Here is a 26,203-nt window from a genome sequence, read left to right on the forward strand (position 1 = left end):
GCAGAGACAACAAGAAACTCTTCCTCTTTCGCAGTTGCGAGGAAACATAACTAACCTCTCACCTATAAATGTGTCTATCTACTGTGTATGTGTGTGTGTGTATGTGTCGACCTTACATGCTCTCTCATCTCACCCGTTGCACTTCTGACCTTTTACCAGAACAGAGGCTCATCCTTATGTGTAATAACCTAACTGAAACTATATGTACTATGTTGAATAAATGTTTTAATCAAGAACCTCTACTAAAAGCTTAATAAAAGAATATAAAAGTATAACAGACAATTTGAATAACCTAGTTATTCACATAGCCTCTTCCAAACAGCTCCTCAGAATAACCTGCACTTAGACTCTGCTTTCGGTTTCACTTCTGCAAAAGGCACACTCTGCAAACCTGCAATTTCCTGTCAGCCTGCCACTTAGTCTTTCTGAAAGACACACACTGTTTAAACATCTGAATGCAATATCAATGCTGTAGATTATATTATTAATGCAATGGTAATGATGATGATTATTAACAATAGCAGTAAAATAATTTCCCTGATCTCCACACTTCCGAAAAGAAAACCTAATTTCTGCCGTTCAATAGGCTTCTGAACAAATTTAAACTTTTTAACATTATGCAAAATTGCAAAACGCTCAGCTGTGTCTGTAATAAAACCTCTGTAATTTGCTCTGCTTCAATTCAGCAGCATCAGGTAATGTTCATTTATTGATTAATGGTTTTCTTTCGTTTTTGATCTACTGCAGAATATTTTTGTAAAATCGTTTTTCTGTTTTATCTTCAGCTACTTTGACACAAAGGCATCTGCTGTGATGCTCACACCTTAGATAAAGTCTCGAAAGTGTCAGCTTCCTTTTTATAGTTATAAAAATATGTAAATGTGCTGATCTATGATCTGAATTATACTATTGACTGACTGTCTGAGGCTAACAGCTACACAATCATACCAAAACTCTGTCCTGATAGTTTCCACTTTCTCTTTTGTATCACACACACTGAGACAATATTCAGGATAAATAACCATGAAAACAATTTATTCAGTTTAGAGGTTTACACATCATTATAATCACAGAGCCCGTTTCACTTGAATCGTCCACTTGATGGCGCAGTAGAGCAAATGAATCATCACAATGCTTCGAACCATGAGTCGACCAGTTGGATGGAAGTTTCAGTTCATCTCACCATCACTACCTGTAGCTGTCATATGATCTACTCGCTTGCTGATCAATCCGTCGCGGTGTGCCAGCATTTACTGCTGCTTTGCGCCAAACGCACGGGAGGAACGATCCAGAAAAACACTGGCTTAGCTTTATACGGGCTGACGCCACCCTGCAATCAATATGCAGGAGGGTTCCCAATTAACCTAGTTGCGCAGGAGAGAGCGAGGGCGGTAGAGCGAGCGAGAAAGAGAAAGGCGAGTAGCCCATCCGGCTACATCATGAACAACAACAAAAATATAGTGTTAAACTTCAGATTCTTTGTTTTTATCTGTTTTTATTCATCCAGTTGCTTGAAGTGAATCATAAATCTGTACATGATAAAAACAAAGGAAGAATGAATGCGCTAAGGTGAAAACCACTTAGTTTGAATTGTTTGTGAACATATGGGTGAGGTTTGGGGTGGTCCTTCCTTAGGTCCATAAAATACAGCTATGTTAGATAAAATACGAGACCATATGAAACTGTTCTAGATCCATTTGAATAAAATGCAGTGAATAACATAAGACACCAATGCATTAAATCTATGAAGAGATAGAGCACTATGGTTGTAATGATGCAGTAAAATAATATAATCTGTGTATATATGTATCTTTACTTTACAGAGTGACATCAGTTGCTCTGAACTCATCTTTAATGTTGTAATGTTGACTTCAGGATTTGAGACATCTCCACAAAGCCAATGAAGATCCAGTATGTAGTGTTTTTAACATGATTAAGTGAAAGTTAATTTGCATTTCGCCTCTGCCCAGGCAAAGGACACTGAGATCAGAGGAACTAAATTTGTGGTGGCTGGCCTTAAGGAAGGTGGTCTGTACCGCTTCAGAGTCCGAGCTGTGAATGCTGCTGGAGTAGGAGACCCTGGATTAGTGTCTGAGCTAATTGAGGTCAAAGACAGAACAAGTAAGATACAGATCCAACTTTAACATCTGGCAAAGCAATAATTTTTGTTAATAACACAAACGTAAAAATTGTCCCCGTCTCGTGCAGTTCCTCCTGAGATGGATCTTGACGCCTCGGTGAAGGAGAAAATCGTAGTCCATGCCGGTGGCACCATCCGCATTATCGCCTACGTGTCCGGCAAACCTGCCCCACAGATCACTTGGTGCCGGGATGACAGTGAGGTGCCCAAAGAGGCCGTGGTGGAGACGACAGGCATCTCTAATTCACTGGTCATTAAGAACTGCAGACGCCAACACCAGGGCATTTATACACTAAGTGCAAAGAACGAGGGCGGAGAGAGGAAGAAGGCGGTCATTGTTGAGGTCCTGGGTGGGTAATCACATTCACCTCAAACAATTTGAACATGCTGATGCATAAAGAGCTGTCCCATCCACTTTCTTAACTGCGTATCCAAGTAGAATATGGAAGCTTTATGTGCAGAGTAACTGAGCACGCATGGCAGAACTCCACTCTCTACTTAAAACAGAACTGTTTCTATATTTTCTTGTCTGACTCTGACTCTGACTCCGTCCTTATCTCTACAGACGTTCCTGGACCAGTTGGTCTTCCCTTCGCTGGAGAGAACCTGACCAATGACTCCTGCAAGCTGACCTGGTACTCCCCTGAGGATGATGGCGGCTCAGCCATTACCAACTATATTATTGAGAAGAGAGAGTCAGACCGCATGGGTTGGACCTCTGTATCTTACACAGTGACAAGAAACAATGCTGTAGTACAAGGACTCATCGATGGCAAGGGCTACTTCTTCAGGATTGCAGCTGAGAACATCATAGGCATGGGACCTTTCGTCGAGACCGACAAGATGGTTCTCATCAAAGATCCCATCTGTAAGTCCAACATGTAGTAACCTGAAAGGAAAAGAGTCCCTTATTTAACATTTTAGTTGTAACTTCTTTACAGTTTTAAGGGTAATCACCAAACTAGAAAAAACATAATAGGAGTTCTTACTGAATTGTTATATACAAAGTTTTTTTTTTAAATCCTCATTTCAAAGTTGCAACTATTAGGCATGAAATCTTTAGAAGACGCTGATTTTATGTCGTTTTAAAAATTAATTAATTCATCAATTAATTATTACAAATTTGTTTTAAATCTATGGAAGCGCAAAAATAGTTTTTCAATTATATACTTTCAATAATTTGAATGTTAATTATAACCTGGAAGTAAATCTTTTTTACAAGTCAACTCCTCACAATTTGTGCAGAATATCTACAGGAGAACAACCACAACCGCTCGTGAGGCACGAAACCCTTTGACAGTCATTTGGGTAGAACAAAAAAAACTGCTATCACTCTGTGTTTGTATCTTCTGCAGCTGTCCCAGAGCGTCCTGAGGATCTAATCATCACAGCTATTACCAAAGACTCCATCTCCGTCACCTGGAGACCACCCAAATATGATGGTGGTGCAGATGTGACCAGCTATGTCCTTGAGTCCCGAATGATAGGCCATGACAACTTTGTGAGAGTAGGCGGAGAGGACAAGCTGATGGACAGACGGTTCACACTAACTGGGCTGAAGGAAGGCTCAAGCCATGAGTTCAGAGTCTCAGCTGTCAACCAGGTGGGACAAGGCAAACCATCTTTTGCCACCAAACCTGTGCAGTGCAAGGATGAACTTGGTAAGTGACACAACATGACAACATTCATTTTATCAGAAAAACTAGTGACACACCAATGTGAAAACCAAGGATGGTAACTATGATTCAACATTGCTTATGAGGTATAACAGTTGTTTCAGCAAGTTGGTTTTGGGATGTAATTCGAGGTTTGTCAGTGTTTTGCCATATAATGACATAAAGAGATGTTTTAATGCTTCAGTTGTCAGCAAATGCCAGAGGTTGTATGTTTTTATTCAGTCGTTCTATTCTGATAATGGAGATAACTTGAGTTTTCCTGGTCTCACGGATAAACTGATTAGATTCTGATTGTCAAAGATCATGGTTACCTTAATCTCACTAAACATACTTTTGGCCAATATGTTATTTGCTAATTATGAGAAAATTTAATACAAATATCTAAATGGCAGAGTGTCACCGTAGTGTGTGTGGAAGTCTTATGTGTTAACCCTGCTTCTCCAAATAATGTGAAAAGACAAAATTATGACATTTTATATTCAAAAGGTCATATTCATCTGTAAAAATACATTTTTAGGTCAGGTTCTTCTAGGTCGTATTTCAGCAAAAGAAGGGAAGTCCAAATATGGTTAGATACTGAAATGATTACATTCACTCATTTTTGAACCCCACCTTCATGTGTGCTGATTGTGGGGTTTAAGCTATGTGTGAACTGCCTATGTTTGTTCATACAGAATAACTGTAAATATATTTTTATTTTAAGTTATTTCTAAAGGCTTCAATGCATCTGTTGTATGATTTTTAACACACATGGACTGGAACTTGATCTTCGTGGTTGTTGTGGAAATACAATAAACAGGATTAAATAATTTGATATGAAGTAAGAAAATGTGACAAAATGTGCCATTATAACTGTTGTAGGTGTGGAAATGGTCTTATATATCAGAGAAAATGATCTAGGGGAAGATTTTCAGCTGATATAATAACTAGCTTAACTGTTACCCCTGCAGAGCCACCGACTCTGGACCTGGACTTCAGGGAAAAGCTCATGGTAAAGGTGGGAGACAACTGCATGCTGTCGGGACGCTACAGTGGCAAACCGGCCCCTGCTATCACCTGGACAAAGAATGATGAGGACCTGAAGGCAGATGAGATCATCAGCCTCCACAGCACCACCCACCACCTCAGCCTCAACATCAGCAAGGCCAAGAGAGAACACAGCGGCCGCTATTGTGTCAGCGTGGAGAATGCTGCTGGCACTCGCTCGGGAATCTGCACCATCACTGTGGTCGGTGAGTCACAGCAAAGAGCTAATGACCTGACCAGCTGTGGAACTGACACAACACAAAAGTAGCATTGATCCGAACCAACACCTAACACCAGAAATGAAGGATATGTTAATGGATGTATCGAGATGAGTGGTAAGCTGCTTGTACATGACTCAAAATCAAATCAGAGGTTTAAAAACTAAAATTCAGAGAAGGCACTTAAAACAGTGCCTCTGTCTGTCTGAGCATTTAAGACCTAATGGCCACGTGTAGTCTGGAAAAAGTCAAGATTTTTTAGGCTACTTGGATACACAACACATCAAAATCAGACAGAAAATTAGAGTAGTAAGTATACTGGAGCTGCAATATGGACCATAAGAGAGATTTATGGCATATTATCAGGAAAAATGAGTGACAGATCCACATATGAGGGGCCTGAAAGGCTCTCTCTCTGTTCTTTTTAAATACTATAGGAAACAAAAATAAGCCAGCAATCCGAGGGCGACGTACTGTTGGGGCAATGTGCAACATATTCAAGATAAGAAGAGGCCTGTTTTTTTCGAGAACTTGTATATAAGGAGGAAAGTTTTTTATTTGATTCTGGGGTTAACAGGGAGCCACTGATGAGAAGCTAATATGAGAACATTATAGCCTCTTTTTCTAGTTTTCTTTTCTCGTTTCTTTTGCTGCATTATTTTGGATCAAGTGAAGGCTTTTTGGGGAACTTAGAACAACCTGATAACTACAGTAACTGAGCCTAGAAGTAAAAAAGGCTTGAACTTGTTTTTTAGAATTACTCTGAAACAGAATGTTTCTATACTGCAGAAATGCTAATGCTTTAGACTTTAGATATTTTCCTTTACTTAGCATGTTGAACAAGTAACTGTTTAAATGTGTAATAAATGTTACATTTGAGTATCCCAGTATTATAACCTTTTATAAGCCGAGGCGTGAAAATAAATGAAGATTTTCATGTTGCTGATCGCTGTAAATTCTTTTCCTGTCAGACCGTCCTCAGCCACCAGAGGGACCCGTAGAGTTCAACGAAGTCTACAGGAATTACATGGTAATCTCCTGGAAGCCGCCTCTGGATGACGGAGGCTGTGCTGTCTCCAACTACATCATTGAGAAGAGAGATACCAACAGAGACCTATGGATGCCTGTCACCTCATCCTGTACCAGAACCACCTGCAGAGTGAGTAGAGATATTTTAAGCACAGAAAATGTTGGAAACAGTGACGAGAAGTGCAAATCTGGACCAGACTTTTAGTATGCACCTTATATGTAAGAAGATCCTGTGAAGATCTTTGATAAAAAGTTTGTTTGAAATGCCTGAATTTTTACCATTCTTTTTTTTTATTCTTTTGTTATCAAGAAAATAGTACAAAGGCTTTGATTACTAATATCCTTTCAGGTGCCAAAGCTAATCGAGGGCCGGGAGTACATCATTCGTATAATGGCTCAAAACATCTATGGCATCAGTGACCCTCTTCTGTCTGCAGAGACTAAAGCTAGAGACATTTTCAGTAAGCGATATTCACAGAGAACGACACACAAAACCAGCAAGCAATCCGCTTTTGTGTTTATAAAGTAAAAACAGCATGTAATTGCATTTCATTGTGTCTATTACAGAGACACCAGATGCTCCCAAGCAGCCTCTGGTGAAGGAAGTTTACCATGACTCTGCCCTAATCAGCTGGGAGCCGCCTGCTGATGGAGGGAAACCAATCACAGGCTACATTGTGGAGAGGAAGGAGACCATGGCCAACAGGTTCATAAATACATATAACACTAATAATTTAGGGCCCAGGCAATGTTTGTAGGTTTTTCTTCTAATTGCTTTTTCGTGTACTTACACAGCCATGACTGGCATGTCAAAGTGCACAATCCAGACTTGTAACAAGCTTATGAATTATTAACAGCACATTTCAGCTAGTTGTTAAAGTTATTTGTTTTAGTTGCTGATAATGTAACTACTGCTCTGTGAGTGTGTAATGTTTTACCACTGGTCTTGTGTGGTGGGCACCAGTCTGTGGGAGCTATGTCAAACTCTTTCTTCCAGTGTGTGTGTGGCCTCACAAACTCTGATGCCACAGTCAGGTCAATGCCTAATAAAGCAAACCTTTTTAGAAAACTGAGATTAAACCTGTTGCAACACAGTGGTGTGGTAGTTAGCTCTGTCACCCCAGAGCAAGAAGGACCCAGGTTTGAGTTTATTTGCCTGCCTTGTCTTTCTATGTGGAGTTTGCATGTTCTCATGCAAACCATGTGTTGTTGTTTTTTTCTGAGTACTCTGGCTTCCTCATTCCTCAAGTTAAAAAAAAGTATGTTATTTATATTTATATAAATGCATTCTTACAAACAAATTGTTAGACTTAATCTGAATTTTCATTTCATTCCATTCAATTTCAGCGTTTTCAGTGGGAGAAACTCATCCAAGAAGTCACGTTGATGAGCAAGGAAATATTTCTCCAACTGAAAACGCATCGTCAAGATGAACGAAATCAACTTTCTGGAATTTACTTAGCTGACATGCATCAAGACATCAGCCTTTATGTTTCTCTTCTCAGGTGGGTTCGCTGCAACACAGAAAGAATCCATCCTAAGGTGGAGTATTGGGTGACCGACCTCCTGAAAGGCTGCGAGTATGAGTTCAGGGTCAGTGCTGAGAATGAAGTGGGAGCTGGAGACCCAAGCCCACCATCTAAACCTGTCTTTGCCAAAGATCCCATTGGTGAGTTGTTCTCTTACAATTACACTCCATGTTAGTATTAGTGGATGTAAATGCAGCACAAGAATATTCCTTCTTCTTTTCCCTAGTGAAACCTAGTCCGCCAGTGAATCTAAAGGCTATCGACTTTACCAAGGAGTCAGTTACGCTGTCATGGGAGCCACCTACCGACACTGGCAGAGGAAAAATCTTTGGATACTTGCTGGAGTTCCAGGCAGCTGGAAAGGAGGAATGGCACAAGGTGAGGAAGTTACCTTGTGCCATTGAGGCGAGAGATATAACATGTAGACAACCCCTACAACTACATTTAACCTTTTAATTTCTTCATTTCAATTCTAATGTTCTTTCTTTCTTTCTTTTTTATTTCACTGAATTTTGTCAATTTGGACAACAGGTGAACCAGACTCCAGACTCCTGCAAAGAAACCAAGTTTAAGGTTATCAACTTGGAAGATGGTGTTTTGTACCGCTTCAGAGTCATGGCTGTCAACGCTGCTGGGGAGTCCAACCCAGCCAACCTTACTGAGCCAATTAGAGTACAGGACAGACTTGGTGAGTTGTCATTTCAGTATCATAGAATGCTACATAATGCTAAATATGTGTGTTGAGGTACTCTAGTGTTTGTAGTCATTAATTCTCTCACTTCCTTCTTCTACATCTTTCAGAGCCTCCAGAGTTGATTCTGGATGCCGGAATGACCCGAGAAATTAAAGCCATGGCTGGCACTCATATTGCTCTGATAGCGGGCATCAAAGGTGCCCCATTTCCCACTGTCACCTGGAAGAAGAATGACGCAGAGGTTCCCCCTCGGGCAGATATCGAAACCAACCAGACAGGCACCAAGCTGGAGATGAGGTTCTGCCATCGTGGTGACTGTGGAGATTACACCCTAACTGTGGAGAATCCAGCTGGAACCAAGACTGTCACCTGCACTGTGCTAGTTCTTGGTAAGTACTGAATTATTTGTAGAATTGGATTATTAGCTAAAATTCAGTGGTGGTTTGAAGGGGCACATCTGGAGCTGAATCATCTGTGTGGTTTTTAATTTTGAAAAAGTGACTGTGATTAAGCACATTTTATTTTTGTGAGCCATCACCCCTGTGATACAAAGTCAGTTTCATTTTTGTGTCTTCCCCTAATGAAGGGTCAGACTTTAGTGATGTTCTTTGTATGTTTCTTCAGACAAACCTGGTCCTGTCCAGCACCTCCGTGTGTCTGATGTCAGGAGTGACTCTGCCTACCTGTCCTGGAAAGATCCAGAGGATAATGGTGGTACTCGCATCACTAACTTTGTGGTAGAGAAGAAAGACACAGCTTCCACTCAGTGGGTCCCTGTCTGCTCTACATCAAAGAAACGCAGTATGATGTTGAAGCACCTGATGGAGGGCACATCCTACTCGTTTAGAGTTGCCACTGAAAACCAGTTCGGCCGCAGCGAATATGTCGAGACACCAAAGGCCATCAAGGCAATGAACCCACTCTGTGAGTAACAACACAGTGACTGTTTATCCTTCAAATTCATCTATATTATTTTGGTGTTGGAAAATTCCAAAGATGCTTGCTTAATCATCCAAAATCTTACCTGGCGTAGGGTTTTCTGGCGATGCTATTTCCAGATTATGAACAGAATCAACTTTCTGGGATACTGAAAATAAATTTCCTTAAGCACCAAAGAAAACTGTGTTGTACAAAGAGTGAGTAGTTGAAGCCTGAATCGCTCTCATTTTGCTTTCATCCCTCCAGTCCCTCCTGGTCCTCCCAAAGACCTGCATCATGTTGATGTGGACAAGACTGAGGTATGGTTAGCATGGAACTGGCCTGATCGCAATGGAGGAAGTGAAATCATAGGCTTTCTGGTTGAGTACCAGGAAGAGGGAGAGAAAGAGTGGTATGAATGGAAAACTGTCAGCATCCCTGAGAGTCATGTGACTGGTCTGGAGGAAGGAAAAACCTACCGCTTCAGAGTGAGGGCTGAGAATGCCATTGGCCTCAGCAGACCTGATACCACAGTGCCTATCCTCTGCCAGGAGAAACTAGGTAGGGCAGAAGACAGTATTTGCACGACCCCTATTGGATTTCACGTATAACTAATAGCATGAAATTATTGTTCCAGTTGTTTGTTTTCACCTGAAATTAGATATTTACTTAATAGAGTAGGAATTGTGGTGCAGATGTGTGTTCTGTGATAGTGTCTCGAGTGAGTACTTAGAATTAGAGGAGGCAGATGATCTTAATGAAAAAAAGAAACTGTTGATAAGGCTGGTAAACTGGTAAAGTTTGAATAATTTAACTTTGTTTCATATTTGTTTCATATGAGTCTAGTAATGTGAGGTGACCTCTTTTTGCACAGTGCCCCCAATTGTTGAAGTTGATGTTAAACTCACTGAAGGCATCATTGTGAAGGCCGGGACTACCATCAGACTGCCAGCTATAATGAGAGGAATCCCTGTCCCAACTGCCAAGTGGTCCATCGAAGGAGAGGAGATCACCAGCCAGGGCAACATTAAGATTGACACTGATAATTTCTCCACTGTTCTCAGCATTAATGAGTGCACCAGAAACCACACTGGAACCTACCTGCTCACTGTGTCCAACCCAGCAGGAACCAAGACGGTGGCCTTAAATGTCACTGTACTCGATGTTCCAGCTGCTCCGATTGGACCTGTCAACATATTGGAGGTCATGCCAGATTCCATGACAATTGAATGGCGTCCTCCTAAAGATGATGGTGGGAGCCCTATAACCAATTACATTGTGGAGAAAAGAGAGTCCAACAAAGAGACATGGGGAGGTGTGAGTTCTGGTAGTCTTGCAACGCAGCTCCGGATCGCTCGCCTTCAGAAAGGAGTAGAATATGTAGTTCGCATTCGTGCTGAGAACAAGATGGGCATTGGTGCTCCTCTGGAGAGCAAGCCCACTGTTGCTGAGCACTCATTCATGCCCCCTAGTGCACCTGGTAAGCCACAATCCTATGATACCTCAGAGGATGCTGTTACACTTGGCTGGACTATGCCCCTAACTGATGGTGGTAGTCAGATCACTGGCTACATCATTGAGCGCAGACACAAGGGAGGAAAGTGGATCCGTGTCAACAAGACACCTTGCAAGGACCTGAGGTACCGAGTCCTGGGCCTCTACGAGGGCAGCGAGTATGAGTTCAGAGTGTTTGCTGAAAATATTGCTGGATTTAGTGGCCCCTCCCCCATCTCCGACCCCTGCAAGCCCTGCAGGCCCATCACTGTCCCGAGTCCCCCTGTCAATCCTAAAGTTAAAGATTACAGCAGGATCACTGCTGACCTGGTGTGGACCAAACCTACCAAAGATGGAGGCAGCCCAATCCTTGGTTACACTGTGGAGATGAAGAAAGCTAGCGCTGAAGAATGGAAAAAAGTCAACCTGGATGACTTGATCAAGCAGTGTGCCTACAGGGTGAAGGGTCTGGAAGAGGGTGTGACCTATAGATTCAGAGTCTTTGCTTCAAACATGATTGGAGACGGGGAGCCAAGAGAAATCCCAGAATCAGTCACTGCTCAGGATATTCTTATACCTCCAGAGATTGAGATGGAGGCCACTTGTCGAGATTGTGTTACTGTGCGTGTTGGACACAACATCAACATCACTGGTTACATCAAGGCTCGCCCTGATCCTGAAGTTTTTTGGTCAAAAGAAGAGACTATTCTAGAGAACAGCAAACGTGTTACCATCCTGCAGAATCTTCCTTTAGTCCACCTAAAGATCAAGGAAGCTACAAGGAATGACCATGGCAAATATATTCTGAAAGCTTCAAATGAAGGTGGTGAGGCTTCCCGCACAATCACAGTTAATGTTCTAGACCGACCCAGCCACTGCCAGAATCTGAATGTGACCTATGTCACTAAGGGCTCATGCATGATCAACTGGGAGAGCCCTAAGGACAATGGTGGATCCGAGATCACCAACTACATTGTGGAGTGCAGAGAGCCTAGTATTAGCATGTGGTCTATGATCTCTTCCCACTGCACTAATCGTAAGATCAAGGCAAAGCTGATGGAAGGCCATGAGTACCTGTTCCGTGTCTGTGCTGAGAACAAAATAGGACCAGGACCCTCCGTGGAGATCAAAACTCCTACATTGGCCATTGACCCTATTGACAAGCCCGGTGAGCCTGAGAAATTCAGAGCAATTGACATTGGTAAGAACTATGTCAATTTGAGGTGGCGGAAGCCTGACTATGATGGTGGAAGCCCCCATCTGTCCTACAACCTGGAGTGTAAAACTAAAGATGCGGAGGAGTGGGAAAAACTCAACACCACTACTCTCACAGACACCTTCTTTTTGGCTGATAAATGTGTGGAAAATCAGACGTACACCTTCAGGTAGGTTACTTCATTTCTAATTTGTAATTACTGATTGTTTTGTTGGGTGTTTATCTGATCAGAAATTGTGTTCTGTAAGGGTTATCCAGCTATCTACCTTTATTTACCTTTATTTTTACAATTTGTTATCCAGAGTGCAGACTGTCAGTGAAGGAGGTGAGAGTGCCTGGGTAAAACTTGCAGATATTCTGGTGAGGGAGGAGATCCAGAAGCCTGTCATTGACCTGAAGTTGGCTGGAACACTGACAGTAAAAGCTGGAGAGTCAGTCAGGATGGAGGCTGCTCTGAGAGGAAAGCCCCAGCCTGAGGTTAAATGGATGAAAGATAAGGCTACTGGAGACAATCCCAGAATAAGCTATGAAACTGGCCCAGACTACTCAAAATTTCTGATGACTAAGTCCAAGCGTAGTGACACAGGAAAATACATTATCACTGCCACCAACTCGGGTGGGACTTTCACAGCATATGCCAATGTTAATGTCCTGGACATTCCCGGCCCAGTGAGAGACCTGAGGATTACTGGCATTGGAGCTGACAAGTGCAGAGTGGTTTGGGATGCTCCAGAGGATGATGGAGGTTGTGAGGTGGACAGCTACATTCTAGAGAAATGTGAAACCAGGAGGATGGTTTGGTCCACATATTCAGCCTCTGTGGTCACACCATACTGCAACGTCACTCGTTTGGTGGAGGGCAATGAATACATATTCAGAGTGAGGGCAGAAAACAAGATGGGAACTGGCCCTGCCATGGAGAGTAAGCCTATAACTGTCAAGACTCAGTTCAACAAACCTGGACCCCCTGAAGCCCCTGAAGTCACCAAGGTAAATTTTTGTATACTCTCTACTCGATTTTATTTCAAATTGTGTCTCATGGAAAACATTTCAACATCATAAAGCTTTTATAACATAGTAATTAACATAGCTATAATAATTGTTTGTGATTAAAGGTGAGCAAAGATGAGATGACTGTGGTCTGGGCTCCTCCTGAGAATGATGGAGGAAAGTCAATCACTGGCTACATCCTTGAAAGGAAGGAGAAGAGGGCAGTGCGCTGGGTGCCCTGCACTAAGAGCCCAATCTCTGAGAGACGCATGAAAGTAACCAACCTGATTCCAAACCATGAATACCAGTTCAGAGTGAGAGCTGAGAATGATGTCGGTCTGGGAGATCCCAGTAAACCCTGCAGACCAGTTGCAGCCAAAGATCCTATTGGTGAGTTTGCTGTCACAACTTTACTATTAAGAAGTTCAAGTGGGGGCGTTTGTTTTGTTTTGTTTTTTTGTGGTAGAGCTGAAGAACATGTTAAATGCCAGACAATGGGGTTTAAGATTTGACAAGCTTCGTCTTTTATTTCTGCATTCATAATAAGTTTTGTTTCACTGTCTCCACCTACAGAGCCACCTGGTCCCCCTGCAGCCCTGAAGGTGGCCGACAGCACAAAAACCTCTATCACTCTGTCCTGGTCTAAACCTGTCTATGACGGTGGCGCCCCCATTATTGGCTATAGCTTGGACATGAGGCTGAAAAGTGAGGCGGACCCTGAGAATCCCACAGTGGGCTGGAAGAGAATTGATACTCATGGACCACTGGTGCTCACAGAATTTACTATTGGCCAGCTTGATGAAAAGCAGGAGTATGAGTTCAAGGTGTCAGCCCAAAACCAGGTGGGCTGGGGACGCCATGCTTATTTGAAGGAGGCAGTGTCTCCCAAGGAGATCCTGGGTAAGAAGTCATCAGATTCTGTGCCTCAATAAATGTTTTATAGTACAGTAGTCTTGTAAATTTTCCAAAGCTGATGACACTAAACATTCATTTGTTTTTCATGTAAAACAGAGGCTCCAGAAATTGAGCTGGATGCCAGTCTGAGGAAAGGCCTTTCTGTGAGGGCTGGTTGTCCTATAAGGCTTTTCGCCGTGATCAGAGGAAGGCCTGCCCCCAAGGTTACGTGGAAGCGGTTGGGTGTGGACAATGTAATCCGCCGAGGTCACGTGGACCAGGTTGACACCATGTCCTTCCTTGTTATCCCTGAGAGCACCAGAGAGGATTCTGGAAAATATTCACTCACTCTGTCCAACTCAGCTGGAGAGAAAGCAATATTTGTCCGTGTCAAAGTCCTTGGTGAGAAACAAAAAATGAATGTCAAATGGTGTATTTTCTTTTAATAACTTTTAAACCCGTTTAAAAAGACTGGTCACTAATGAGGAGGCTGTCATGTCTTTGATTTAAAAATTTTGTCCACAGACACATCTGGTCCGGTTGGCAGCCTGGATGCCACTGACATCACCAAAACAACAGCTCAACTCTCCTGGTTGCCACCAGAGAATGACGGAGGCAGCCCCATCCTCAATTACATTGTGGAGAAACGAGAGGTTGATAGGAAGACCTGGACCAAGTGCACAGAGGACCTGAAGAAGACTAGCTTCAAGGTCACCAACCTTACACCTGGCATTGAATATTACTTCAGAGTCATGGCCTGCAACAAGTATGGCATTGGAGTTCCTCAAGACTCACCCAGGTCCTACTTGGCTGTTGACCCAATCAGTAAGTTCCGTGTTCTTCTGACTCTGAATTTAGTCTGTTTTGTTAATTGTTCCTAATCCCTGCTTTGTTTTGGATTCAGGTGAGCCAGACCCTCCAAAGAAGATGGACGTGTTAGAGATCACCAAGAATAGTGCTACACTGGGCTGGCTAAAACCACTCAGGGATGGAGGTGCCAAAATCAATGGTTATGTGGTGGATTACCAGGAGGAGGGTGCACCTGAGGACAAATGGACACCATATTCTGTGGTCAAAGACCTGACTATCGTGGTAGTTGGTCTGAAAGAAGGAAAGAAGTATAAGTTCAGAGTGGCTGCTAGGAACTCAGTGGGAGTCAGTTTGGCTCGAGAGGCTGAGGGAATGTTTGAAGTTAAGGAGCAGCTCAGTGAGTAGACAAGTTTAAACATTTCCTCATACTAGTATGGATAATAGTAACTGAGACACTGTCATTTATGTAGGTCAATCAAAAAGTTTAAATCATCATGAAATACAGAAGTAACTATTGATATTTTGTCTTCCTCTCAGTGGCTCCAAAGATAATCATGCCTGACATTGTGACAGTCAGAGCTGGATCCAAGATGACGATTGAGGCTATTGTGGCAGGTAAACCTGCTCCTGTCTGCAAGTGGAAGCAGGGCAATGAGGATGTGCTAACCTCTGATCGCCTGTCCATTGTAAAGACGCTGACAACTACCTCACTTATTATAAAGAATGTAACAAGAAAGGATAGTGGTTACTACAGCCTGTCAGCTGAGAACAGTACTGCCAAGATTAATCAGATCCTCAAAGTCATCGTCATGGGTAAGTTAGAACGGAGACTTTTTACACCGCTGGTTCTTGTAAACACATCAGCAGTGCTTTGCCCTGCCTTCCATTATCAACATGTGTGCTGTCTGTGTCTCAGACATCCCTGGACCCCCTGAAGCTCCTTTGGAGATCACTGAACTGGACATGGATGCGTGCACACTGCTCTGGAACTCGCCACAGGAGGATGGTGGTAGCAACATCACCAACTACATTGTAGAGAAGTGTGATGTTAGCCAGGGTGATTGGATCACCGTTTCTACATCTTGCACAAAGACGAGCTTCAGAATGACCAAACTGACACCTGGCAAAGAGTACAGCTTCCGTGTTCGTGCTGAAAACAGGTTTGGCGTCTCTGGGCCTACCTACTCTGAGAAGATGATTGCCAGATATCCATTTGGTGAGCATTTGTATTCTAATATGTATCATAGCTTCCCAACATTACAAGAATAACATTAAGTGTTAATGGTTTTTTTCCCCAAAGATCCTCCGAGTGAACCCAGAAACCTGCAGATAAACAAGATCAACAAGGATTTCGTCATCCTATCATGGGAGCGTCCCAGCTCTGATGGTGGGAGCCCCATCAGTGGATATTGCATTGAAAAGAAGGAGAGGAATAGCCTTCTGTGGGTGAAGGCTAATGAGACTCTGGTCAAAGCCACTCAGTACACCTGCACAGGCCTGATCGATGGCCTGGAGTACACCTTCAGGGTGTCAGCACAAAACCAGGCCGGACAGGGCAAACCTTGTAAACAGACAGACTTCATCACTGCCAGGACTGCTGTCGGTATGAACACTTCTTATAACTAGAAAAACATCATAATTTTTCTCACCATTTCACCATATTGTTGATAAATTTCAGTTAAAACCAATAGTACAAAAATGACAACTTTAAATTCAAAGAGCTCTTCACAACACAACTGCACTTTTATGTCATTCATGTTTTTATTAACTGGAAAAAAACATCATATACATCATTTTATGTATGCCCTCTGTTGTTTTTAACATTTCCTGATCAGTTTGTTGAAGCTAGCAAACATTTGATTTTTTAAAAATTCTTTTTAACCACGGAATAAAAATGTATCTCTCCTGTTAGATAACGTGCTCCATGTACCAAGGCTAAATATTTAATAGTGATTCAGTTCAGCAGCCCCAGGCCCTTTAATACATGTCAAACAAAAAGATAAGGAAATTTATTTTTAAAATACCTACTTCCGTTGCAAGTTAACTAACCAAACACATCTGAAATACAGAAGCCCATTTTAGCCCTAACATTAAAGTGGTGAATTCTATTTTTCTGTCTATCAGTTTTAAATTATCAATCAATCAATGTCAACTCAACAGTATTATAGTAAAGTACATAACAGTAAAGCTAGGGAACCCTTCCTTTAAATAAACATGCTGTAGTTGATTTAATACCCACAAAAACTGAGGAGAAAACAATTAAATGATTACAGATGCTGCAATTCAATGATAAAATCAGTAGTTTAATTATTCCATGTCAAAATCACCTACACAATACTCCCCACCCACAATCTTCTTTGACTCATATCAGAATGATTCAAATTCTACTTTTTCTAGTTAATATATTTTCTTTTTAATTTCAGGATATATTGCTATATATATTTGCACTCTTTTGCATTCAAGTTCATTCTTTGTTATTTAAACAGTATCGTCTACAACTGTTCATTTGTGGGGGTTTTTGTTTCTATCTAGACCCACCAGGAAAACCCGAGCCCATGGATGTGACCAAGAGCACTGTATCATTAGTGTGGGGCCGTCCAAAGCATGACGGTGGCAGCAAGTTGATTGGCTACTACGTGGAATATACAAAGCTTCCAGAAGAGAAGTGGACTCGCTGCAATGCCAACTGCATGAACATCCAGACAGAGAACTATGTGGTGACTAACCTACAGGAGGGTCAACAATACCAGTTTAGAGTCATCGCCAAGACCGCAATTAACAGCAGCCTTCCATCTGAGCTATCTGACCCTATTCCTGTCATCGCAGAGAATGGTACAACTCTGCATAGTAACGAAAGTGATACACAAATACAGTCATATACAAATAATCATGAGGGTTTTTTTTCCCTTCTATGCAGTTGCTCCTCGTGTGGAATTAGGTGTTAACATGAAGAACCTGATTGTGGTGAAAGCTGGAGAAAATGTCTTCCTGGATGCTGAGGTCTTTGGCAAACCACTTCCCAAAGTGAGCTGGAAGAAGGATGGAGTACCTCTGGTCCTTGCTGAGGGAATGAAGATGTCCCAAAAGAAACATCTTCATCTGCTGGAGCTATACTCTGTCACCAGGAAAGAGACTGGGGACTACACTATCATAGCTGAAAATGTCAATGGCACCAAGTACGCCACCATAAAGGTCAAAGTACTCGGTAAGCTAAAGTTATGTTAGTTCATTTTATTGTAGTGCTTAAGCTTGCGTTTCATGTTTTGAGAGAAAAAAAGCTTATCCTTGTGTTTTTTCTACCACAGACAAACCAGGCCCTCCAGCCTCAGTGAAAATTTCTAAGGTGTTTGCTGACCGTGTTAAGCTGCGATGGGTGCCGCCACTTGCAGATGGCGGTTCTGAAATCACTAACTACATCATTGAGAAGCGTGAGACTAGCAGGGCCAACTGGGCATTGGTCACCTCAAACATCCATGGACACATCACTGACTGTTCAGTGGAGAAACTTATTGAAGGACACGAATATCAGTTCCGAGTCAGTGCTGAGAACCAGTATGGTGTGGGAGATCCCATTATGACTGATGCCGTCACAGTCAAGAATCCGTATGGTAAGAAAACTCACTGTATTCTACTTGAGGAGAATAAAATGAAAAAATGAAAGCATGCATGTTTTACTGACTGCATGAACCTTTCTCCCACATCTCTATAATACATTTTGAAAGTCTCATATTAGCTTGACCATGTTTAAATCATTAAAATTACTGTGATTTGATATATATCTTGACATTTTTTTGCTTAAATTCAATTTTTCAAATTGTGAATTGTGTGACATGGCTAATGTGTAAGTTTTTTATTCCTTTATAACACCGTGTTGATCAAAGTTGGTGTAGCCCATCTTGCTTATTGATGACCAAAAATAAAGACAGATGCTAATGGGAGAGAATTAAAACATTATCTCTTGTGTCAGATGTTCCTGGTCCATGTGAGCCACCTGTCATCACCAACATCACACAGAACTCCATGACAGTCAGCTGGAAGGCCCCAGCCAATGATGGCAAGTCTCCCATCCTTGGCTACATGGTGGAGAAACGTGAGGCCACTGAGCTGAGCTGGGCTAAGGTTAACCGCCGACCAGTCATTGATAGGACCATCAAGGCCATTCAACTGACTGAGGGCTCTGAGTATGAGTTCAGAGTAATTGCTATAAACAAGGCTGGTCTTGGGAAACCCAGCGACGCTTCAAATGGTGCCCTGGCTGTTGACCCTGTCTGTGAGTATCTGCTTTAAAACACACTTTCTAAATGAAAGTAAAACGCTTCAGACAACTAATTATTCATAAATAATTCTTTAGATCCTCCCGGGCCACCTGCCTTCCCCAAGGTGGTGGACTCTACCAAGACGTCAGTTAGCCTCAGCTGGACCAAACCAGCATACGATGGTGGCTGTGAGATCATTGGATACTTGGTTGAGTGCAAGCGAGTTGATGCAGAGAGCTGGACAAGATGCAATGTGCCGAAGAAACTCCAGGCCACGAAATTCCTGCTGACAGGCCTGATGGACAACATTGAGTACCAGTTCAGAGTCACGGCTGTTAACAAGATTGGCTACAGTGAGCCCAGCGAGGTGCCTGGAAACTACATGCCTAAGGATATTCTAAGTATGTTCCCAGCTGTCTCTGATTCAACACTATTTAGATAAATAATTTCCTAAAGGAAAATTGTTTAGTTTACTGGTTTAATTTAATGGTTTTCTGTGGGGTGTTTCAACTGGAGATCAACAGCTTATGTCTAAATCATTGTTATGAATACGTGTGGCTATTGCTGAATCTCTAAAAGAAAAAAGAATTCAATCAAGAGGCAATATAAAAATCAATCAAGTTAGCTTGGCTTTGAAGGAGAGACTGTGTCAGCAAATACAGTAGTACACCTTATCTCTCATTATTATATCACAGTGTATCACTGTGAAAGAGGAACTCCATTTCATTAAATAACTTTAATGCATATGACATTATGGAGATCGGATTGTATGACCACTAACTGGCTCAGTGGTAATCGAAGAAAATGAAATAACCATTTACCTAATCCAACACAGAATTTCTCATATCAAGTCCAACTATTAGAAAAATTTGACCAACCAGCAATTTGCTAGCGTAATTGAAATTGCTGGTCTGGCCTTTGTGGTTATCTTTTTAATCTATATATTATATTACTTGTTTCCGCTAGCGAATTAACTTTATTAATTAAACATATTGTCAATAATTAACTTGAACTTGATGTGAACTTGATAAACTAAGACTTTCTTGGTATTAGCCAAAATCAACACTTGATATTTTCAGGAGGACAAATTAGCACTGTGAAAAGAGAGTACTAGTGAAAAGATTAGTGAAAAGAGAATACTGCCAAATGGGCAAGACAGATTAACAGAAGAAATAATGGCAACTAACAGACGACATAACAGTTAAGTTAGTCACTGTGATTAATGACCAGTGATGGGAATAACGGCGTTACAAGTAACGGCGTTACAAGTAACGGCGTTACTTTTTTCAGTAACGAGTAATCTAACTAATTACTATTCCCATCGTTACAACGCTGTTACAGTTACTAACAAGAAAATGCGGTGCGTTACTATTTTTCAACAAACAGACGGTTGAAGCTGTGTTCAGTTTACCGCATCTTATATCAGCTGCAGGAAGTAGCTGTAAGTAATCTGGGCGCTGCAGCTTTAAGCAGCTGCGCTCCCGCGGACGGTGATCACGATCACTTTCTGGCACAACACCTGGAGCTCAGGGGGCAAAACAATCGCATGAGTGCTGCTGTTTGACTGAGGAAGAATAAAGTAGTCGTGGTAAGCCAATCACATGACCACTTAAAGACAAAGCAACAAGGTGACATATACCAGTTTATAAACTGTGTTGATAGGCCAGGTAAAACCAGAGTCATGATAAACTATATATACGCGGCGTTTTTTCCTCAATAGTTTCGTCACGTTTACTGTCTAAGGACAGCGCAGTGAGCACTCTCTGCTTATGGGCAAAAAATAAGAAAAACAAAACAAAAACTGCCCGTTTGTGTTGGTGGAAAAATGCACCATGCAGACCAATCAAAAAATGATATGGCAACATGACATTTGGTTGTTTAGGAAGAGGCGGAAGTTTTAGGAGTGACGGCGAGAGAGAGAGAGAGAGAGAGAGAGAGAGAGAGAGAGTTTTGAGATGTGAGAGATTTGTGACGTTTAGCGTGTTTGGAGTGTGTAGTTAATGTGTTGTCTTGTGTAGTTAGTGTGTAGTGTTGTGTTGTGTGTCAGAACAATGAGGCGACTGCTGTCTCCAGGTAAAACAGGAGTGATACACCTGCTGCTGTCAGACCTGCAGGTATCAGGCTGTGATGTTCTCCTTTATAGTGGACAGAAATTATGTTTTTGCAGTGGCACAAATAATTTGTGGCATCTTATTGAAGAACAGCTGATTGTTCTGTAAATAGTTTGAAATGGTTATTTAAAAGAGGGTAAAAGGTAAATGGATGCAAATAAATTTGTTGTTTGCAAAACCTGTGCATAGGATTTTAACATTGACAATTTATATTTGCATTTAAAGTTATGAAATACGATTCATACAATTCGTTTGTGGTTGTTACAGTAAAAATATAACTTTTTCTACTCTGGTTTTATGTTTTTTGTCTGATTTTAGATCAATTGTGTTAACACAGTTTGTCAAAATGAAAACATGACTGTAAATTCAGACACGTGAGGTTGTGCTGAAAAGGATGAGACCAAACAAAGTAAATAGTTTTTAAAGGTGAAATGTGGAGGAAACATCAAAAGTAGTTAAAATGGCCAATTATACCCTGGATTTTTTTTAAAGTAACACAATAGTTACTTTTCAAGTAATTATTACTTTTAGAATCTTGTAACTCAGTTACTAACTCAATTACTTTTTTGAAGAAGTAACTAGTAACTATAATTAATTACCTTTTCAAAGTAACTTATCCAACACTGTTAATGACCCACCCTTTGTTTCCTCCAGTTGCTCCTGATGCTGAGCTTGACGCTGACCTGAGAAAAGCTTTGGTTCTGCGAGCTGGAGTAACCATGAGGCTCTATGTACCACTGAGAGGACGCCCAGCACCGAAGGTGACATGGACTAAAGTTGATGCTAATTTGAAGGAAAGGCAAGGACTACTGATCAAGACATCGGACTGGGACACCCTGCTGATGATTGAGGATGTTAACAGATGCGATTCTGGCAAATATGTTCTGTCACTGGAGAACAGCAGCGGCTCTAAGAGCTACACCATCGTAGTAAAGGTCCTTGGTAAGAATTTCTGTCATATAAAATGTTGAGTACACACACTCCAGTGAGTTGTAATGTCACATGCAATGTAGACATGTAAATGAAACCAAGTTAGTGAAAAACCTTTTCACTGATTTATAGTTCAAATCTATCAAGAGGTTTTTCTTAACCTGCATTGAGCTGAAATACAATTCTTGAAATAGTGGTTTTAAAAATTAAACATTAAATGTATTAAATGGAGTCGAACATAGTTTTCACCTTAAAATGTGTAAAAAAGTAGAACATATATATGATTATATAAGATATATCAGAAATATCAGCATGAAGAAAGAAAATGTTTTTTTAAATAAATATAGAGTGCACACATAGGCCTAATGTGTGTTTTCACTTCAGACATGCATTTGTACTCGTGCTTGTATAACTTTCTGAAAGCTATAAGGCAAAGAAATTGCTTCTCTTGCCCACTTAGATTCTCCGGGCCCACCCTTAAACCTGACTGTGAAGGAAACCTCCAGAACCCATGCCTGCATCACCTGGGATGCCCCACTGATTGATGGTGGTAGTCCAGTTAAGAACTACATCGTAGAGAAACGTTTGGCTGAGAGGAAAGCCTGGACCTGTGTGTCAGCAGATTGTCCTAAGATTTCCTTCAGGATCACCAACCTGGAGGCAGGACAGGCCTACTGCTTCAGAGTTCTAGCTGAAAATGCATACGGCATTGGAGAAGGCTGTGAGACCCCAGGCAGCATCAGGGCCTCTGGTAGTTACAAGATATTTGATACTTAAATTTAAATATACTCATGCTGTATAGCCACTGCATTCATGAGCTCAAAGAGAGACACTATATATGTAGCTAAAAAAACACAAACGTTCAACCTTCGTCCATTTGTCCTTCCTCTGCAGAGCAACCTGGTCCAGTGACAGACTTCAAAGCTCAGAAGACTACAAAGAACTCTATCACCCTGTCCTGGAAGAAGCCAATCAATGATGGTGGAAGTTTTATTACTGCATACATCTTGGAGCAGGGTGAAGGCGAGGAGAAGTGGAAGCAGATCGTGAAAGGCAAGAATACCTCACACACCATTGGAGAACTGACAGAAGGCAAGGAGTATTCTTTCAGGGTCAAGGCACTCAACGAGTCTGGAGAGGGACCACCCACTGAGCTCACTGCTGTTGCAAAGGACCAATTTGGTAAAAATGTCTTCATGCTATTCTTAGTTATATTAAAATTATAATGTTTAACTTTTTAATGATGATTATCCTTTTGAACTTCAGTGCTACCCGACTGCAACTTAAGTGATCTGCACGATGGCTGCTGTGTGGTTAAGGAGGGCAGCACAACACGCATTAACATCCCCATCACTGGAGTTCCAAACCCCACTGCTACCTGGAAGAAGGGCGATATGGGACTGGGTGATACTGGGCGGATGTGTATTGAAGCATCTCAGGGCATCACCACCTTACTGATTAGAGACTGCCAGAGAGGAGATGCTGACACCTACACTATAAACGTCAGGAACAGTGCTGGCTCAAAGGACTGCAAGTTCCAGCTGAAGGTGGTTGGCAAACCCGGTATCTGCACTGGACCCATTACGTTTGATGAGATAACTGCCGATGCCATCACACTAGAGTGGGGACCACCCAAAGATGATGGTGGTGCAGAGGTGTCTAATTACATTGTGGAGAAGAGGAGAACAACAGATAACAAGTGGACTACAGTGGCTTCTGCCATCCAGAAGACCACCATGAGAGTGATCAGACTCCATGACGGGATAGAATACATCTTTAGAGTGTTTGCTGAGAACAAGTATGGGGTTGGAGAACATCTGAGGTCTGACCCAGTCGTTGCCCAGCATCCTTTCAGTAAGTATGGCCAGTATGGCCATTGTCTACTACCACTGTTAATTTATAACTGATTATACTTCAGATCTTTTTGTCTTGTCAAGACATTGTCTCTAATTTTTTTTAAAAAAGGGCAAAATTATCTCTAGTAATAACATTTAGTACTCATTATAAGACCTGATGTATTTGTTTTACAAATGTACTTTTAAAATACTAGAAAATGAAATGAAACTATAGCTTTGTTTAGGGATTTTTTTAATCAGTCTTTCTCGTGTAATGACACCATCTGCATTATACTGAACTGATTTTATTACACATATTAATAATGTCTTCCTCTCGCTTTCTCTTCTTCCTCCAGATGTTCCCGGGGCACCTGCTCCACCAGAAATTGTGAGCATCAGGCATGAATCAGCCATCTTGACTTGGGTTGATCCAAAGGACACTGGTGGTGCCCCAGTTACTGGTAACAAACAGTGATCAATGTACATGCTAAGTATGAGCAAACAGCAAATAACAATCAGTCTGATCAAGTAATTTTGTGTTTTCTCTAGGATATCACATAGAGTATAAGGAAAAGAACAGTCTGATGTGGAAACGGGCGAGTAAGACTCCTCTGAGAGTAAAAGAATGTAGAGTCACTGGACTGACAGAAGGATTAGAATATGAGTTCAGGGTAATGGCCATGAACATGGCTGGCCTGGGAAAGGCTAGCAAAGTAACTGAGGCCGTGGTTGCTCTGGATCCTATTGGTGAGTCCACTGTTATTGGAATCTTTTTTTTTGCTCTAATCTTATTCAACTATGTACTGTTTACAGTACTTGTTACCTGAGCTATGGCAACCATGTCTCTTTTTGAAATGCTTTACAACTGTCTTCTCTTTTGTGTCATGTCAGATCCTCCTGGCAAGCCTGAAGTAATCAGTGTCACCAGGAGCACAGTCACTCTGATGTGGACAGCTCCCAAATATGACGGTGGCTACAAGCTTACTGGTTATATCATAGAGAAACTTGAGGCCAGTGGTAAGGCCTGGATGAAAGCAAATCATGTCAACATTCAGGGCTGTGCTTTTACCGTCACTGACCTGACTGAAGGATCCCAGTATGAATTTAGAGTCAGAGCCAGGAATGCTGCAGGTGCCATCAGTATTGCTTCAGAGCCTACTCCGCTTTTGACCTGCAAGGATGAATATGGTGAGCTAAGTGGTAAACGGTTTGACTAGTTTCGGAGTTGACTGTAGATTATTGATTCCCCCCCCCCCCCCCCCCCCCCTTTATGTATATATGTACAGTTAGGACTTAAAATTATTTGTCAAAAGTTTGAAATTTTGAGTTGTTGAACGTTTAAAATGTCAACAACTGTCTACAATGCAAAATACAACTTTTTTTGTCATCTCTACAGAGCCCCCAACCATCACTATTGACCCAGAAATGAAAGATGGTATAGCCATCAGAGCAGGAGACACAATTGTAATCTCAGCTTCTAAAATTGTGGGCAAACCTCCACCTACTGCAGCGTGGTCCAAGGGAGGACGTGAGTTGAAGACTTCTGACATTGTCACCATCACCAGTACCCCAACCTCCTCTACTCTGGCTATTAAGTACGCAAGTCGGAAGAACACAGGGGAGTACACTATCACTGCCAGCAACCCCTTTGGCATTAAGGAAGAACATGTTAAGGTGAAGGTCTTAGATGTTCCTGGACCTCCAGGCCCAATTGAAGCCAGTAACGTTTCAGCCGAAAAGTGTACCCTGACCTGGCTTCCACCAGAGGAGGATGGAGGCTCTACTATCAAATCCTACATCCTTGAGAAGAGAGAAACCAGCCGACTACAGTGGACCAAGCTAGCTGAAAATGTCATGGATTGCAGACACGTAGTCAGCAAACTGATTAAAGGCAATGAATACATTTTCAGAGTGTCTGCTGTGAACCAGTATGGCACAGGAGATTCAACCCAGTCTGGTCCAGTCAAAATGGTTGATAGTTTCTGTAAGTTTATATTTTTTATTTGGTTTATATCTGTGTATTAATAATTAAACAATAAAAGCAACTTAGCTATAGGATCTTGCAGATCCTTTAAAATAAAAATATAGCTAATAGACATGTCCTTCCTGTTTCTGTTTCCCCAGCACCACCAGGTCCGCCCTCAACCCCAGAGATTGATAATGTTAGTAGGAATGCTGTCACCATTTCATGGAAGAGACCAGTACGAGATGGGGGAAGTGACATTAGGGGATACTGTGTTGAGAGGAAAGAGAGAAAAGGACTGAGATGGGTCAGAGCCTGTAAGCGGACTATCCCTGACCTGCGGTTTAAGGTGCAAGGCCTGAGTGAGGAAGTAGAGTACGAGTTTAGAGTCACTGCTGAGAACAAGGCTGGATTTGGGGAGCCAAGTGAACCATCGCGCCCTGTCATGACAAAAGATATTGTGTGTAAGTAAAA

General features: G+C 41.9%; 1 protein-coding gene across 22 annotated transcripts in view; it reads left to right on the top strand.

The window, feature by feature from the left end:
* The window catches only part of ttn.2 (titin, tandem duplicate 2), a 221,696-nt gene that overhangs the window by 148,447 nt on the left and 47,046 nt on the right, over positions 1-26,203 (top strand). For all 22 annotated transcript variants that reach the window (XM_084909012.1, XM_084909028.1, XM_084909015.1 and 19 more), the window contains 38 exons: positions 1,971-2,121; positions 2,209-2,490; positions 2,706-3,008; positions 3,496-3,801; positions 4,767-5,048; positions 6,032-6,219; positions 6,439-6,550; positions 6,657-6,795; positions 7,595-7,758; positions 7,845-7,996; positions 8,150-8,306; positions 8,420-8,701; positions 8,937-9,236; positions 9,498-9,791; positions 10,105-12,109; positions 12,243-12,930; positions 13,056-13,320; positions 13,504-13,830; positions 13,942-14,226; positions 14,350-14,649; positions 14,729-15,031; positions 15,172-15,447; positions 15,551-15,850; positions 15,935-16,237; positions 17,167-17,466; positions 17,552-17,839; positions 17,940-18,242; positions 18,602-18,904; positions 18,986-19,291; positions 21,656-21,943; positions 22,392-22,682; positions 22,826-23,113; positions 23,198-23,785; positions 24,123-24,227; positions 24,316-24,513; positions 24,658-24,954; positions 25,163-25,750; positions 25,891-26,193. In XM_084909012.1, coding sequence (XP_084765138.1) covers positions 1,971-2,121; positions 2,209-2,490; positions 2,706-3,008; positions 3,496-3,801; positions 4,767-5,048; positions 6,032-6,219; positions 6,439-6,550; positions 6,657-6,795; positions 7,595-7,758; positions 7,845-7,996; positions 8,150-8,306; positions 8,420-8,701; positions 8,937-9,236; positions 9,498-9,791; positions 10,105-12,109; positions 12,243-12,930; positions 13,056-13,320; positions 13,504-13,830; positions 13,942-14,226; positions 14,350-14,649; positions 14,729-15,031; positions 15,172-15,447; positions 15,551-15,850; positions 15,935-16,237; positions 17,167-17,466; positions 17,552-17,839; positions 17,940-18,242; positions 18,602-18,904; positions 18,986-19,291; positions 21,656-21,943; positions 22,392-22,682; positions 22,826-23,113; positions 23,198-23,785; positions 24,123-24,227; positions 24,316-24,513; positions 24,658-24,954; positions 25,163-25,750; positions 25,891-26,193 — 12,610 coding nt within the window. The remainder of the gene's footprint in view (positions 1-1,970; positions 2,122-2,208; positions 2,491-2,705; positions 3,009-3,495; positions 3,802-4,766; positions 5,049-6,031; positions 6,220-6,438; positions 6,551-6,656; positions 6,796-7,594; positions 7,759-7,844; positions 7,997-8,149; positions 8,307-8,419; positions 8,702-8,936; positions 9,237-9,497; positions 9,792-10,104; positions 12,110-12,242; positions 12,931-13,055; positions 13,321-13,503; positions 13,831-13,941; positions 14,227-14,349; positions 14,650-14,728; positions 15,032-15,171; positions 15,448-15,550; positions 15,851-15,934; positions 16,238-17,166; positions 17,467-17,551; positions 17,840-17,939; positions 18,243-18,601; positions 18,905-18,985; positions 19,292-21,655; positions 21,944-22,391; positions 22,683-22,825; positions 23,114-23,197; positions 23,786-24,122; positions 24,228-24,315; positions 24,514-24,657; positions 24,955-25,162; positions 25,751-25,890; positions 26,194-26,203) is intronic.

This window comes from Perissodus microlepis, chromosome 16, assembly GCF_051167445.1.
Source record: "Perissodus microlepis isolate ML-2025 ecotype Zambia chromosome 16, ASM5116744v1, whole genome shotgun sequence".
In the NCBI taxonomy this organism is placed as follows: domain Eukaryota; kingdom Metazoa; phylum Chordata; class Actinopteri; order Cichliformes; family Cichlidae; genus Perissodus; species Perissodus microlepis.